General features: G+C 38.2%; 1 protein-coding gene across 2 annotated transcripts in view; it reads left to right on the top strand.

Annotated features, from left to right (window-relative positions):
* Positions 1-16,828, top strand: part of LOC135479555 (uncharacterized) — a 30,246-nt gene that overhangs the window by 11,892 nt on the left and 1,526 nt on the right. Inside the window, exons 2-10 of one of the 2 annotated variants that reach the window (XM_064759447.1) lie at positions 262-525; positions 4,876-4,977; positions 10,631-10,795; positions 12,291-12,560; positions 13,593-13,660; positions 14,500-14,607; positions 15,095-15,272; positions 15,889-15,988; positions 16,528-16,634. In XM_064759447.1, coding sequence (XP_064615517.1) covers positions 262-525; positions 4,876-4,977; positions 10,631-10,795; positions 12,291-12,560; positions 13,593-13,660; positions 14,500-14,607; positions 15,095-15,272; positions 15,889-15,988; positions 16,528-16,634 — 1,362 coding nt within the window. Of the gene's footprint in view, positions 1-261; positions 526-4,875; positions 4,978-10,630; positions 10,796-12,290; positions 12,561-13,592; positions 13,661-14,499; positions 14,608-15,079; positions 15,273-15,888; positions 15,989-16,527; positions 16,635-16,828 lie in introns of both variants that reach the window. The other variant, XM_064759446.1, reaches the window with a different exon arrangement.

Genomic DNA, 16,828 nt, shown 5'->3' with positions numbered 1-16,828 from the left:
TGTGTTTCATAGTTTAATTCCCCTGAAACTGGAGTAGAATGTAAGTTATTCATGGTGAAACATGGTGTCCGTTGTGTTTCATAGTTTAATTCCCCTAAAACTGGAGTAGAACGTAAGGCTCTCTCAGCATCAGCCTGCACAGCCGGACATTGGAAGAAAGATACTGTATTTACATGTAGGTGGCTTACTTTAACATGTAAAATTCCAAACTCATAGTCATTTGCAACCTTGACCTGACCTTGACACATTTTAATGTTACAGGACTCAAGGTCACCAGGTGAAGAGACTTCATCAGACACTAGCCCTGGAAACATGACAGATTCCTATGATGGCTCAGTCGACCTTGTCAAAAGGAGCCCTCCCCAAGGCGACCTGCTCGGAGCTAATGAGGACATGGTGCCTAGTGTCCAGACCAGTCCGATATCGACCATATATGGGTATGACAACCACAGCTTGGAACACGAACTTCAGCATGCCAGCGATATGAGTTACTCCCGATCTGTGAGCAGCACTGTCCGTGTCGAGGTAACAAGCTGCTTATTATTTGTAGTTTGATGGTTTTTTTTTTCTTGTGAATGCTGTAATTTTTTTTCAGAATGACTGTAACTCTCACTTGATATCAAACCTCCTTATTATCGGGGATTGGAATTTTCTGCGCATTTCCGCGGACTTTGTTTTGTCAATGGTCGATTTTGTAATTTGTGTACATTCATTAAAAAGATATTGGGTGGGAAAGGGTGTGCAAAGGAGCGGAAACGGAGCAGGAAAGATCTGTGATTGTTAGCGAAAAGTAGTGAAAAATATCACTGAAGTAGTAGAAAAGTTTGCCAAAACAAGGCTTGCCATGATGTAAATCAGTTACGCATCAAGGGGATGTTTCGCGGAGACAGAGCATGCCACTAAGAGCCAGAAACATGCAAACATGATGTCAACACAAAGGTCAAATTACTCACTGGGTTCAGTCTTCAAACTTCAACTTGCATCAGCAACAACAACATCTGCTGTAAAGCAGCTGACCAACTCCAGGCACTGGTGGCAAAACGAAAATGCCTTAACAAAACATAAGTTATTGACTTTTGAATCTGAAAGTTTGTCATGACTGACATTCAAGATGCGACATAAATTATAATTTTCAGTGTATAGGCCATAACTGGGAATGGACAAAAATCAAGCCTTGTGTACATAAATAGTAAGGAATCTGTTACCTTACTATAAATATAAATGCAATTGGATTGCCTGTTAAATCTTGATTTTACATGTACATTATAAATTTGTGTTGCCATCTGTGTATGTTTTCCTGTCTGAATTGCTAAACTTAAGTTATTGAAAGCTTAAATGCCTGGAATTTCCTTGGGGGAAGCCTCCTCCACCTTGCTCCGCCTTGGACCTTCCTTGGGGAGCCAGTATCCCCTAGACCCCCAAATTTCAGCTATTTTTTTTCAAAAACTCATTCCCATCCTTGCCTTCTTATGAGTCACAACATTACTTCACTTGAACTCTGTGTATGACAGTATGAACTCTTTACTACACTGCATAAACCTTCGTTGGAAACATGAAATCTGCATGAACCCTTACCTGACTACATGGACCTTCACCTGACAACATGAACCCTTACTTGACAACATGAACCCTTACTGACTGCATGAACCTTTACTGACTACATGAACCTTTACTGACTACATGAACCTTTACCTGACTACTTGAGCCCTTACCTGACCACATGAACCCTTACAATGTGGTCTTTGGTTACAGTGTTCTGCACCATTGTTATAGCTGTTTATTTGTGACACTCTCACTTTTATCACGTATCATTTGATGTGTTATTATCTTTACATAAATGTTAGTGTACCAGTATATGTGTTATATATGTTTTCAGTCTTTCAAAGATTAAGGGTTTTAGAGAGATAGGCTTATCAAAGAGTAAGAGTTTTAATCTGGTCATAGAACCACAAGTAGATGTAGATGTCAACCAAGAACCCAGATACGTGTAATATTACCATATATACTGTAAAATGTTTCTTGTAAAATTTACACATAAGCGACTACACGTCACACATAAAAGACCAAAAAATGAGTAAACTTCAAAGAATTTCAAAATGCGAAAATGAAATTAAGAGTAGAAAACTCAGTTATACATTACTGCATCCAACATTATCTGTGTGGACGATCAGTTGATAAAAATTCTGAGTTCTAACATACCTCCAAAAACTTTAACACTAAGCAATGGTGAGCGAAGTGTGCTCAAATTGACAATCTATACACAGTTGCCGTCCTCGTCATGGAAGCTGGGACGGTTCCATTTTGCTAATAAAATAGGGGGGCTGACTTGTGCTGTCTTGGGCTGTCAGAAATTTTCTTCAAAATTTGACAGATTACATTTTCCGAGGACAAAGGCAAATGAATTTATATACAATTGGTCAGCCAGTTAGGTTTAATTAATGGTAAATTATTTACCTTTACCGATATGTCTGTGACCAGTAGGCACTTATCCTGTGTGTGAGATATAAAGAGGTGGCAACATGGGCAACGAAAAGCGGCAGATTGCTGTTATTACACACAGGTGATGGGAGCGAATAGCTTGTGCTCAGTGATGGCAAACAATTCTCCTGTGATTCAGGAACACAAACCACTGGCTCTGCACCACCTCAGCCACTGTTCTCAGCCATGTTGGTGTTAGAATACAGGGGAAAATTTCCGTAACTGGCCACCGGAATGAGTCCAGTCTGCGGAGTTACACACAGCTAGAGGCCGTTTGAAGAACAACTATGAGCAGTGTTTTACACTCAACCCTTTTTTCCTCCCAGTTGTCGGATGCCTCTGTGATTTGTGTCAGCGTGCCTGGCTAGCTACCTACCACCAACCAGACATGAAAATCAAAACGTATTTGAACGTTTAATAATTAAAGAAAATCTGTTTTTGAAACTTGTTAAAATTAAAGGGGTTGAATGGTGCTATATACTGGCTCTTTACTGTTTTGTTTTGAAAAGCATAGTCTATCAGCATTCTTACAGACAGTAATTTACATCTTTTTTTTTTCTCTGGAAGATCTAAAAAATAGTATGATGTTGTTTTAAAGGTAATCCCAGAATTGTTTTGAGAGATTTGTGGATTTTTGGGACAATTACTTGGTGCCCTTATATATATATATATATATAGCTGAGTGACCTTTGACCTCTTCAGCCTTGACCTAGAAACATGATAACAATTTTTTGCAAGAGAGAGATCAGTTGTTTACAATCCTTAACCTCATGATTGGTCAAATGACCGTCAAAACAAAAATCTGCAAGTCACCACCACCATATGTGCACTTTAGACTTCAACCTCACAGAGGCCTCATTCATTGGCATCATCATCTATTCATTCTGCCACCATTACTACATAAAATAACATGTTAAGGTAGTTCACTCCATTTAACTTTTAACTCAGATGTTTTTTTTTTTTAAATTGTGTATTGATACCATTTGTTGTGAGGACAGAACATGTGGAATAAAAAAATGGGGATCACTGAAATAATTTTTTAGTCCAAGGAACATTTGAATTCCAGCTCCTTCATATTTTGTCATGTTACTCATATGCTATACACAACTATACTATATGTACATGTAACTCGGATATGTGTATAGATTTTCGCTGCACTTCTAACACTCAGAACTTTTGTTAAAATTTGAAAAATAATAAAAATAATCATGGGAACGAATAAAATAAAATAGAAAAGTAGAGGTCACCTGCTACTTATTAGACTTCTTTGTCAGCGTGTCATTAGAATATGGTGAGGAAAAAGCACTAAGAAAATGTTCCTTTTGGATATTCATAAACCAGCTCCAAGAAGTTGTATATCCATAAGGAACATCTTGTCATCCATTTTTTGCCGGGATCTTTAAATTGTCAAGTGACTAACCACTCCATTTCATTTGATGTGAATGGTGCCAAATTATCTCCTGAGTGCCAATGCCTTTGTATGGACGTGTAAATGGTGAGCAAATTGGGACATATGATGGCAGTTTAGTGATGATGAATGTTCGGCTGCAGCATCAGCGTTATCAGTGTCATCACAGTCACATATGTCACAGATGTAACAAGGAAAGTAAATGTGGCAACTTCTGTTTTAAACCGCAGGTAGCTACATGTATCATAAATGGTTAGATATGGTAAATGATCATCAAGGGTTGTCTGTATACAGTCATTTGCTCTTGTGAAGTTCTCTCAATTTTTTTTTCAATTTTTAGGAAAGGGATTTGAATTTATTGATTATACAATTAAGATGGAGATTTAAACTGTTAATGCTTGTTTATTATATTGTTTCATTTATGGGTGAGAAACTATACTGAACATACATGTAAGTATATGCATGATTGAATTTCAGAGAAGCTTTGTTTGTTTGAAATTTTCTGTTTGTAATTGTTGTATTTCTTTTTTGCTTATGTTTATTATAGTCTGCCACTTGGGTGATTAAAAACTCTTTTCGAACAGGCATGACAGTTTGAATATTTTTCTAGAAAACTGCAAATATCAGCTGTTTGAAAATTGGCAGCAAAATTCTTGATGATGTTATATTTTATGGTTTTGAAGTTTGTTCTTCCAAGTTACTTTAATAGTTTGGAGGCCATATTGGATTTTAGGCAAAACCTTTGAACAGAACCTTCTAAAATTATACGCTTGAAGAGCGATATTAGTCACATAAGGTGCCTTTGTAAAAGTGGACAAGTATTGAGTATAGCAATACACAACAACAATCCAATGAATAAACACTGTTTCCTTCATCCACAAAAGCTATGTTTCTTTGTAAAAGTGGATAGGTATTGAGTAGGACATTAAACAACAACAACAATAATTACATTGGAGATGTAATCGTGGAGTGATGCGTTGGTGTTGTAGATAGCAGACATAGGAGGGGAAGACAGCATCAATCTGACTACGAACGCTCTGAGACGCTGTAAGAGACAGATTCTAAGGCCATACTGGAAACTTCTCACCTTTGTAAGTACAGTTATATACATACATGTAATGATGAAAAAGTCAAGTCATCACCAGGTAAATGTAAAAGCTTCATTTCAGAACGGCTCTCAGTGGCTTTTAGAAAATGGTGAGGAAAAAGTACTAAGAAAATGTTCCTTTTGGATATTCATAAACCAACTCCAAGAAGTTGTATATCCATAAGGAACATCTTGTCATCCATTTTTTGCCGGGATCTAACCACTCCATTTCAATTGATGTGAATGGTATACAGTGAAATGTTTAGGTATACAGGAGCTAATCAGTTGTCGTGTTCACCTGGGATGCCTCAACTTCTTCATTACAGTCATTGAATTCTAGTCTAAAGACAGTTATGTATGCTCTTAATTACTGAGCATGTGGCAGTACTAAAACAACAGTTTAGATTAAAGATCTGCATGATTGTCTTGCCTTACATTTGTGTGACAGGAAGGTTGATAACAAATCACTGTAAAGGTTGTGGGGAGATATAACTAAGGAAAACTCCAAAGATTCCGATTTGATACTCAAATTTTTAAAAAGTGTTTAAGAAGACACTTTGTGGCGATGGAATGAGATTGTTTGATTATCTTATCCATTATGGATTATTTGAAACTTTTCCTGAAGGTAAACCTCACAAATCTAGACAACCTGCTTGTCTCCCCTTGATTTTGTTGTGGTTGGAATATAAAGTGCTATGCCTTGAGGCTATTCACACAAGAACATTTGAAGAAAAGTGACTGAAGGAGACCATTATGATATCATGACATTCTGAAATGAGCAGTGTACAAGTTATATATATATATATATAACACAGATGCAAAGATTTATGGAAAAGAAAAATTAGTGAATTATTTTCAGAACAGTTTGAAGCTTTTACAGCCTTATATTATACAATAACAGAGGAGGCTAGTAGATAAGATAATAATTTGGTAAGGAAAAAGCTTTGCCTTCACTTTTAAGAAAGAAATGCTGATTGGAATGAAAATTTGAGAAGTTGAAAACGAATCATGGAATGGAATATGTGGTGTTGCAGCTGTGACTTATTTAACCTATTATTTACTGCTTCGATGGCCTAAAGGATAGAACGTCACCCTCAAAGATGGGAGACCCGGGATCAAACCAGAGTTGGGTCATACCAAAGACTTTAAAAATGGGGCATGTTATTTGCGTGGGACTCAGCATTTGGAGATTAAAAGAAGGAAACATGACTGGTTGGCCCAGTGTCAGTATTATTTGACTGGGTGGAGAGTCATGTCTGACGTCTTTGGCATGATACTTCAGTACTTTGACAGCGTTAACTCGTCCCGTCGCAAGAAGACGTGTGACTGTTATTATAAAATTGTTAAGCATGATGTAAAGCCCAAAGTATACATACATACCTGTTATTATCTATTGATCTTTTGATAGCGTCTCACCCACGAGCTCGGAATCTTCACGAATCACGTCACTGACAAAAATGTCTGAAGTTTTTTTTTTCTTTTAATATCACATGGGCTTACAATGTACAAACGTAGATGCATGTGGCTTAGATTACTCAGGTTGTGAAAAATGTGCTGATAATTGCAAGTTTTTAGTCATCCTTTTTTTTTTTTCTTTTCCATTTTTGCGGTTATAAAACTACTAACCAATTTGTGTATACTCAGTGCGGCCTTGTGGTGAAAAAAATATCTGAACTTTTATCGAAGGGAGATGAGCTGCTTAAGAATCAACGTTTTGATGATAAATTGGAATGGAGTGACTCACTGACAATTTTTATTAAAGCGTTTACATTGTTTGCCTTTCTCCTGGGAGATAAATACTTCGGGATGAGTCATTTACTTATCAAACACCATGAGCTATAATACCATGAGTGTAAATAGAATGTTTTATGTTCATTGGGTAATCATCTGCAAATTAAAATATCTGCCAATGACTATTAGTACTGGTAGACATGTATATGACCTCACATGACTGTGACTCACAGACATGTATATAACCTCACATGACTGTGACTCACAGACATGTATATGACCTCACATGACTGTGACTCACAGACATGTATATGACCTCACATGACTGTGACTCACAGACATGTATATGACCTCACATGACTGTGACTCAGACATGTATATAACCTCGCATGACTGACTCACAGACATGTATATGACCTCACATGACTGTGACTCACAGACATGTATATGACCTCACATGGCTGTGACTCACAGACATGTATATGACCTCACCTGACTGTGACTCACAGACATGTATATGACCTCGCATGACTGTGACTCACAGACATGTATATGACCTCACATGACTGTGACTCACAATGCTATTGTAATGTATCGAATTAGCATTTTCGGGAATCTTGCGAATTTACGCAGGTTGAGATGGGCAAACTAACACGACTGAAGGAGTGATTTTACAACAGCTACTAATGGCGCCCATTGGGCTGACAGGTCTGGCTGTTCGAGATGTGTATTCAGTCTAGCAAGTACCGTAAAATCTCGTCTTTTAGCTACCTTAGTTTGCGAGAGCCCCGACACTGTTTTATCCATATCTGAATGAGCTTGCGGGACTAAACCAGCATGAACGCTCTCTTGTGTTTATTTATTTATATTTATTTGATTGGTGTTTTATTTATATTTATTTATTTATTTATTTATTTATTAATATTTATTGGATATTAAGACTTATACAACAGTTGCAGGTAGCATTATAGTAGTAGGAAACCGGGCTGCCGTTTTATAAGTAAGTGAAGTACCAACATTCTTGAGTATGGCGTAAAAAGTCAGATAAGATCTGCTGTAAATCTTGTCTTAGTATTTATAAGAATACTATTACATAATCGAAAGTCCTAATTTTGAGTGCGACACTGGAATCATGTGGTGGATTTTGACATTCGGCTCACGGAAACAGTTGAATATTTCATCAATGAGCAGACAGGGCTGTGGAAAATTGATGGTGCTGTATATCAAGCATCCTAACTGGTTATAACTTCCTCCCGCAAGATCAGATCCAGGTGAAGCAATTCTGAATGTATTTCCTGAATTTGTTAATAGCGAAACCTTACAAAATGGCTGTGTATTAAAAACACTCCAGGACACTTTGTCTGTGATGTGATTTGGCCAAGGAGGGAAGCCTTTTGTGCAAGACTGTCAAATCTGTCCAATATCTAAGCTGCTGAAAACATATTTACTTGAAATCACACAAACAAATTTGTCCACTTAACACATTTCATGTACTTTTTTTTTCTTTCAGTTTAAATTGATCGGAATTTTTGTAAAGTCAATGACGAGGATTTAAAGTTCTGCTTGATGCTTGTGTTAACGTCAAAACTCTAACGTCAAATGACAAACAACTTTCCCCACTTAACACATTTTATATATTCACGTTTTTTTTTTAAGTCAGTTTATTAAGTTCTGAGAATTGTTCAAAACTTTAAAGCCCAACTCTTGTTAAAAGTTACAAAACACATAAGGTCAAAGGTTAGCACATTTTCACTCTTTCTGTTCACCTGTCTTCATCTATAAACTACGTAAGAAGGACATTTTGACATTAGATTTAAATGTTAAATGTCAAAGGACTTGGCTGTTTTCTTCCAGCCACACCTACATTATATTTTTTTTCCTTTTGGACAAGATATCAATACAGCTGGTAACAACATGTTTTTTTCAAGTCTCCTATGATTGCAGCTAAGAATTAAATTTTTGGTGTTATCAAATCCCTAGCTATCTGGAAACGTGAGGGAGCTGTCACGTTTTTGGCCTACCTGATGCATTGAGCCGTTCTGGCTCGAGGATTGATGGTTGCCATGGATACCAGAGGTACCCTGATCAGATTTCTTTGCTCTTCAAGAGAAGATGCTTTTAGCAATCAGTAAATATGTTTGTGGGAATAAGGTCTAATCACCTGAGAATCGTTAAAAACAGGCATCATTCAATACTGCTGGAATGTCAAGTATTTGGTTACTAAGGTTTTTTAGAAGAGACAATAAGATTAAACAGCTGTATTAAAATGGAACTTCCACTCAGTACAACCACCAGTCATGATCTGTAAGTGACACGCTTATCGGTTCAATGGTACAGGAGCGATTAATCTATATATACACGTCCTTTTATGCAGTAATACATTAGACGTATGATGATAGCATACCACAAATGATGTAGCTGCAGGTAATTTCATATTTTGTTTAAAAGGCAGACATATTATAACATGATTTGTCATGAAAAGACTTGAGATTTTTGTAGGCCTACTTAGTAACATGGGAATCTGTGAGTAATACCTTCATATTGTTGGTGGCGGTTTGAGAAGGGGTGTCAAGTAACTGGTGTCTTTGGAGTGATGCTTCGGTGGGCATCTGCACATTGGCGGCATGGACACCCCCTGCCACAAGAGCACACAGTACACATGTACACACACATTATGACTCCTTCTTGTCACATGGCTACAAAAATTAAGTACAATAAGTACAGTACTAAACCCCAAGTATATATACCTACATGTACATACTGATACATTTTTACTGGTTTATTTCATTGGTGTTTTACCCCGTACTCAAGAATAATTCACTTATACGACCATGGCCAACATTATGGTGGGAGGAAACCGGACAGAGCCTGGGGGAAACTCACGAATCATCCGCAGGTTGCTGGAAGACCTTCCCATGTACGCATACTGATACACGCATACAATGATGGGGACAGCATTGATTGGTTTGACCAATCTCAGAGCTTCTCAAAAAGTATGATTTTATTAGTCAACACAGAATAACGCCTTGAGCATATGCCTGAATAAACACCTTACAAATATGTGAAAAGGTTGAAGAATTACAGTAGACATATCTCAGAGTTACAGGTACAGGATGCATAAAACTTGCTTCACTGCTACAGCCAGAAAAATTGAGTGTAAAGGATATATAGTATACAATATACAGGGTGGAGCAAAAATCTGGACCCATAGACAATTTATTATATAACAATTTACAGTTTACAATAAGTGTTCGAACTGACATCCACCTTCCTCCAAACACTTTCTTACTCGGGAGACACATGATCTTTGCACATTTCGAAGCATATTGTTATTTCCCCTTATGGTTTCAATTTCTTGTGTGATGTTATCTTTTAGTGCTTGTAATGTTCTTGGTTTGTTAACATAAACCACAATTGCCTATAGGTCCAGACTTTTGCTCCACCCTGTATATCACATGTTTATTTATTATAATTATCTAGACATGGAATCCAAATGAGTTTTTTCATAATGTGTATTATGTATGGTGTTAATATTTAAAAAAATAAAAATATTATATACATATATTAGCTAGTAGGTGTAATAAGAATCCCATGCACATATGATGAACCTGAATATCGCATACTTCAAAGCGATATCAACGAGAAAAAATATTTATAGATATTTCTTCAACCTTATCAATTGTTTTCCAGACGTTTATTCAAGCATATTCTGTGGGCATTATGCTGTATAGACTGACACAGTTATATATCCCTGTCAACCCTACCAGTGCAGTTTTGCCTCTAAAATTAAATTTAAAGTTTGCATAAATCAAATTGAAAGTTGCCCTTTCTGATGCGAAAAGGTTGAGGAATTACAGTAGTTCAGATTAAATGATGAATATTTCTCTCCAAATAGTTCAGTATTTCTTCTTCTGTGCTGATTTCAGATTGGATGGCGAGGTTTTGGGAAGGAGTCGATTAATGCAGGTAGCTGCGGCAGACAGGTGTTGAATACTGTGTACCCAGTGTGTATTGTTGTAGTGCTGATGTACACTTACATCTATGAGATAGTGGCCTGTCAGTGGAAACTGGATGTCAAGAGGGACACCCAGGTAAGTGGCTGACAGGTGTTTTGTGTACACAGTGTGTATTGTTCTAGTGCTGATGTAGACTTACATCTATGAGATAGTGGCCTGTCAGTGGAAACTGGACATCAAGAGGGACACCCAGGTAAGCGGCTGACTGGCATTGTGTGTACCCAGTGTGTATCGTACTAGTGCTGATGTACACTTACAAATGTGAGATAGTGACCTGTCAGTGGAAACTGGATGTCAAGAGGGACACCCAGGTAAGTGGCTGATAGGTGTTGTGTGTACCCAGTGTGTATTGTACTAGTGCTGCTGTAGACTTACATCTTTGAGATAGTGGCCTCTCAGTGGTAACTGGACATCAAGAGGGACACCCAGGTAAGTGGCTGACAGGTGTTGTGTGTACCCAGTGTGTATTGTACTAGTGCTGATGTAGACTTACATGTATGAGATAGTGGCCTGTCATTGGAAACTGGATGTCAAGAGGGACACCCAGGTAAGTGGCTGACAGGCGTTGTGTGTACCCAGTGTGTATTGTACTAGTGATGATGTAGACTTACATGTATGAGGTAGTGGCCTGTCAGTGGACTCTGGACGTCAAGAGGGACACCCAGGTAAGTGGCTGACAGGTGTTGTGTGTACCCAGTGTGTATTGTTCTAGTGCTGATGTACACTTAACATGTCTAGGAAACCCAAGTCTTTTACCTTGCACCAAAGCATTATAACTAAATTATTTATTTTATTTGATTGATGTTTTATGCCGTACCTAAGGATACTTCGCTCATATAACGGCAGTCACCATTATAGTAGGAGGAAACCGGGCAAGGCCTGGGGGGAACACACGGCCATCCACAGGTTGAACTTCTAAATTAAACCTTGTATCTAGGCAACAGAACTTTCAAATGTCATTGTATATTCCCCCACTGTCACTGCGTATGGAACCTAGGCTAGGATAAATGGTCAATGCTTATGTTGCCATTTTGTGCCCTATAAAATTAAATTATTAAATTTCCTACTTACGGGAAAGTTTGACATTAACTTGCCAAAGGTCAGTGGTTTTTCTCAGGGTTTCCAGTTTCCTCCACCCATATTGACCACCATCTTGTAAGTGAAAAATTTGACATTAAACAACTGTGAGATAAGTAGATAAGTGTTACATTTTTTTTTAAATCACACATTGAAACCAGTCCTATATTAATATCTTATAATGTATAGATAACATTTTATTTCCAACCAATCATGCATTAAAATGTTCAGGTCAGTATGCCAGCCCAGTGCAAGAACCCAGGAGCCTGTCATCAATGCGGTCATTGGGAGTTCAAGTCCAGCTCATGCTGGTTTCTCTCAGGCTTTTTGTGGGAAGGTCCTCCTGCCACTTGAGGTTTCCCCAGGCTCTGCTGGCCACCATTGTATAAGTAAAATATTCTTGTGTACGCTGTAAAACACCAATCAAATAAATAAATGAATGAAAGAGTTCTTACCTTTAACCCCACTAATGTTACAAAGAATTCTTTTACAGGTAATTCCTGCGGAAATTGTAACAACTCCCTCCACCACTCTGGCGCCAAACTCGTCATCCAATGTGACAACTCCGATCGCACCGTTTACGTTCTTCCCAGCATTCACCGTGCCTCAGAATGTCACACCATCAACAGATGGTGAGGCAGCGTGCGAACACATCATCACCACGTACGGCATACCCAATGCTCTTCACCTTCTGGCGTTTATCCTCGGCTTCTATTACTTCAGGATACAGGAGAATGAACAGCTTTACGCCATTATGGAAAAGGTAAACTGTCTTTTGTTTCAGTGAAAGTTCATGTTGGTACTTTTGACAGCCACCGATAGCTCAGTTGGTAGAGTGTCTGCTTCGGGAACAGTAGATCCAGGGTCAATCCTGGGTCGGGTCACACCAAAGACTTTAAAAGAGGACGTTTTAACTTCCTCGTGTGGTGTTCAGCATCTGTTGGTCATCTCAGTGGAGCAGTACTAGATAAAAGAGCGGTGAAAATCCGTCCTGCAAGGAGGCACAAGGAGGCACATTACATGCACTCTAAGAACTCTTTCATCATCATATGACTGAAAAATTGTGAAGTACGACGTTAAACCCTAAGCACTCACTCATTCACTCATATTGCTAATTGCTGTACATAAAATGTTTCTTTATTTATTTTATTGATTGGAGTTCTACGCCGTACTAGAGAATATTTCACTTATATGATGATGGCCAGCATTATGGTAGGAGGAAAATGTGCAGAGCTCAGGGGAAACAGTTTGCTGCAGACCTTCCGTGTATGACTGGAGAGGAGGCCAGTATGAACTGGACGAACCCACAGCAACCACATTGGTGAGGGTCTCCTGGGTCATTGGCATGCTAACCACTAGCAAATTTTGCAAACGGGGTGATTTTTGTGTATTAGACAAATTGTCTTCAGTGAATGTAAGATTGAGCCAAATCAGTGCTTTGAACTGATTTTGTCACCAAGGGCCCAAAAATATTGACTTTGGGACAGTCTAGAACTTGCCTCTCGAAAATTGGGATTGACCCCACACCCAGCTGTTCGTAGTTATGTAGCTTACCACTGAGCCATTTACCAGCTCTTATGTGGAATCATAACAAACAATCAAGTTAACCTGTAGGTTATGTATATGCATTAAAGGGAGACTACTCTGCTCTGCTCATTTCATTCATCTGTAAACATCACAATAATTCTCAACTCACTGACGGCTTATTATTCACATCCTGTGTGGATGTGGAGTGCAATTTAAAAAGCATCTACCTCTGATTGACGGTAGTTGTTATTTTCCTTTTTGTTCTCAGGTATTTTTACAAGCCACACCTTTACAAGGACGAGTGGCCTCCCAGAAAAAGGTGATCAGAAAGCTCAGGTACATAACTCTGCTAGGTGTCTAGCTATGCTCAGGTACATGCATGTAACTCTGCTCAGGTACATGTGTGTAGCTCTGCTCAGGTACATGTATGTAACTCTGCTCAGGTACATGTGTGTAGCTCTGCTCAGGTACATATGTGTAGTTCTGCTCAGGTACATGTATGTAACTCTGCTCAGGTACATGTGTGTAGCTCTGCTCAGGTACATGTATGTAACTCTGCTCAGGTACATGTGTGTAACTGTGCTCAGGTACATGTATGTAACTCTGCTCAGGTACATGTGTGTAGCTCTGCTCAGGTACATTTGTGTAGCTCTGCTCAGGTACATGTATATAGCTCTGCTCAGGTACATGTATATAGCTTGGCTCAGGTATGTACATGTAACTCTGCTCAGATATGTAGCTCTGTTTGATTACAGATGTGAAGATAATAAAATTCATAGTTATTTAAAATTTACTTTCTGTGTCTTTGTATTTGTGTTACTACATTGTATTTGTGTTACTACATTGTATTTACGATTCATATACATTGAACATTCTAAATTAGCTGTATTTGTAACCAAACAATGCACACAAGTACTGAATTTTCTCGTTATTGATATATTTTTATGTTGCAGTTATATATTTCATTTTTGCATTTTTGTGTGGGTTTTTTTTAGAATTTTTGTAAAATAAAAAAAGAACAGGGTCTGTATAAAGTCAGTGTTGAGAATACTCTCTTCATTTTGGCTCTTCTCAAAATATAATACAGTAGGAAATAAACACACATACAATTGTGTAAGGAGGATGGGCTTCATGTGTCAATCATCATTATGTTTTGTGGTATGTGCCCTACCCAGGTTTTTCCTCATCTGCGGCTTGTTCTGGATCGTCCTCACCCTGGGGCTTCAGGGTCTCTACATCTGGGCATTCAACTTTCCTCAGCTCACTTTCTTCAAGAAGATAGGGTAAGTCATCATCAGAAGTCCATTACCGGTATTATTAGCATATGTCATCATAGATAGCAAGGAGCCTGTCACCAATGCGGTCACTGTGAGTTCAAGTCTAGCTCATGCTGGCTTCCTCCCCGGCCGTACGTGGGAAGGTCTGTCAGCAACCTTTGAATGGTCGTGGGTTTCTCCTGGGCTCTGCTCGTTTTCCTTCCACCGTATTGCTGGTTGCAGTCATATGAGTCAAATATTCTTGAGTACGGCGTAAAACATCAGTCGGATAAATAAATAAATAAATATTTTCAGGCCACATTACTAATGTATGTATGCTTGGAGTTTATTAATATGAGGCCCACATTATGAGTCCACATTATGAGTCCACATTATGAGGCCACATCATGAGTGAGGTCACATCATGAGGCCACATTATAAGTGAGGTCACATTATGAGGCCACATTATGAGTCCAGCCAGTATAATAAAGGCTTACAGTTTGTTGGGTTTCAGTGAGAAGTACCGCTGGGTGTTTTTCGGAATTGAGATGCTTGGAATACTTGTACTGAACTCTGTGAACTTGGCCGTGGTGATAAACTATGTGACGCAGTGTGAAATGATCATCTTCTATGTCAAGGGCATGACCACGAGGCTCCAGGAGAAGTCAATAGACCTGCGTAATGCCATGAAGGTAAGTCTGTTTGTCTTTTACGTCAAGGGCATGACCCCACGTCTCTAGGAGAAGTGGGTAAACCTTCATAATGCCATGAAGGTAAGTCTGTTTGCCTTCCACATCAAGGGCATAACCACACGGCCCTAGGAGAAGTCAGTAGATCTGCGTAATGCCATGAAGGTAAATCTGATAAAAGATAAAATAAACTATTTAAGCTTAGAATTTTCTTCTATAAACATGTCTAGAATGATGAATAATGTAAACATTTCATGATTAAAATGTTCTTTACGTCTTATTCCATGAAAAATTAATGGAATGTTTTCATTGTTCGTTCAGCATCATTGCAATTTTCAACACCAACTAAATAAATAACTACAGTTAATTTGATTATTAAAATTGTTAGAAAGAACGGCTGTGAAATATGGGATAAAGGCAGACCTTACTGGTTCACATTTCCATGTAGGTTTACATGATTTGGAACGTACCTAAACATTTCCCAGAGGCCACTTTCCTCCCACCATAACATAGGCCGGCGGCGTATAAGTGAAATAGTCTTGAGTACAGCGTAAAACACCAATCAAATAAGTACATACATACAATTTTTTAGATGTAAGAATGGATTTTATATTCGTAGGAGATTTTCCGACTGCGTCAGAACCTGAGCCAGCTAAATGGCCCGATTGCCAGGATGACCTCGTTAGTGACCGTTATATTTGCAGAGTTAACAGTCATAGGTGAGTCGGTCAGATTTACGCTTACTCAGCATTTCTGCATGATACTGTATTAGTGGCATGTTTATCTTCTGTCTTTATCAAAGTGTAATGCTCTTCTGGAAGGTATAGCTTTAACATCTCATTTGATTTTATTTATTTCGCCAAATAATAATTTGTAATAGACTACTTGTGTTAATATACAAAGTAATTAATTTATAATTACTGGTACGAACATATACCCTGTTAAAGAGGCTGCGATACTCTAATCTCACATGTAGCTATACAAATGTAGTATAGAGCATACATAGGTACATATAGGTATAATATTAAACAAACAGTTATCTGTTTCACATTTAACCAGGGATTTGTTTGTCAGGTGTATTAGGTGATAAAACCAAGGTGATCATTGTATCTTTATAACATACCTGAAAAACATGCTCTTGTATCGAGAATCATAGCTACTTAACCTGTGAGATATGGCCACCTAGGGCTGAACATTTATAGGTGGCGGCCTCACTGCATGTTGTAAGCAGTGGATATTTTCTTGTCAATTTGGCCAGGTATCAGTATTCTGATTCTTAACGAGAATGACTCGTATAAGGTGTGGGTGTTTCGGGGTATCTTCCCCGTGGTCTGGATGCTCATTCTTTTCTTCCCACTTATACAGGTAAGCCATTATCTGACTTTTTTTAGAATGTCCTTATATTTGTGTAATTGTATTATTTACATTACATTATGGAAATTTTCTTTGCTGAAATGATTGCTTTTAACTTACGCTGAAGTGATTGCCATTGCTGAAAATAATTGCCATTGCTGAAATGACTGCTATTGGCAGGACAAATGTGAAAGTCTAATTCGCGT

Source organism: Liolophura sinensis, chromosome 12 (genome assembly GCF_032854445.1).
Source record: "Liolophura sinensis isolate JHLJ2023 chromosome 12, CUHK_Ljap_v2, whole genome shotgun sequence".
Taxonomy (NCBI): domain Eukaryota; kingdom Metazoa; phylum Mollusca; class Polyplacophora; order Chitonida; family Chitonidae; genus Liolophura; species Liolophura sinensis.
The sequence above is the reverse complement of the archived record's forward strand: the minus strand, read 5'-3'. Positions and strand labels throughout refer to the sequence as shown.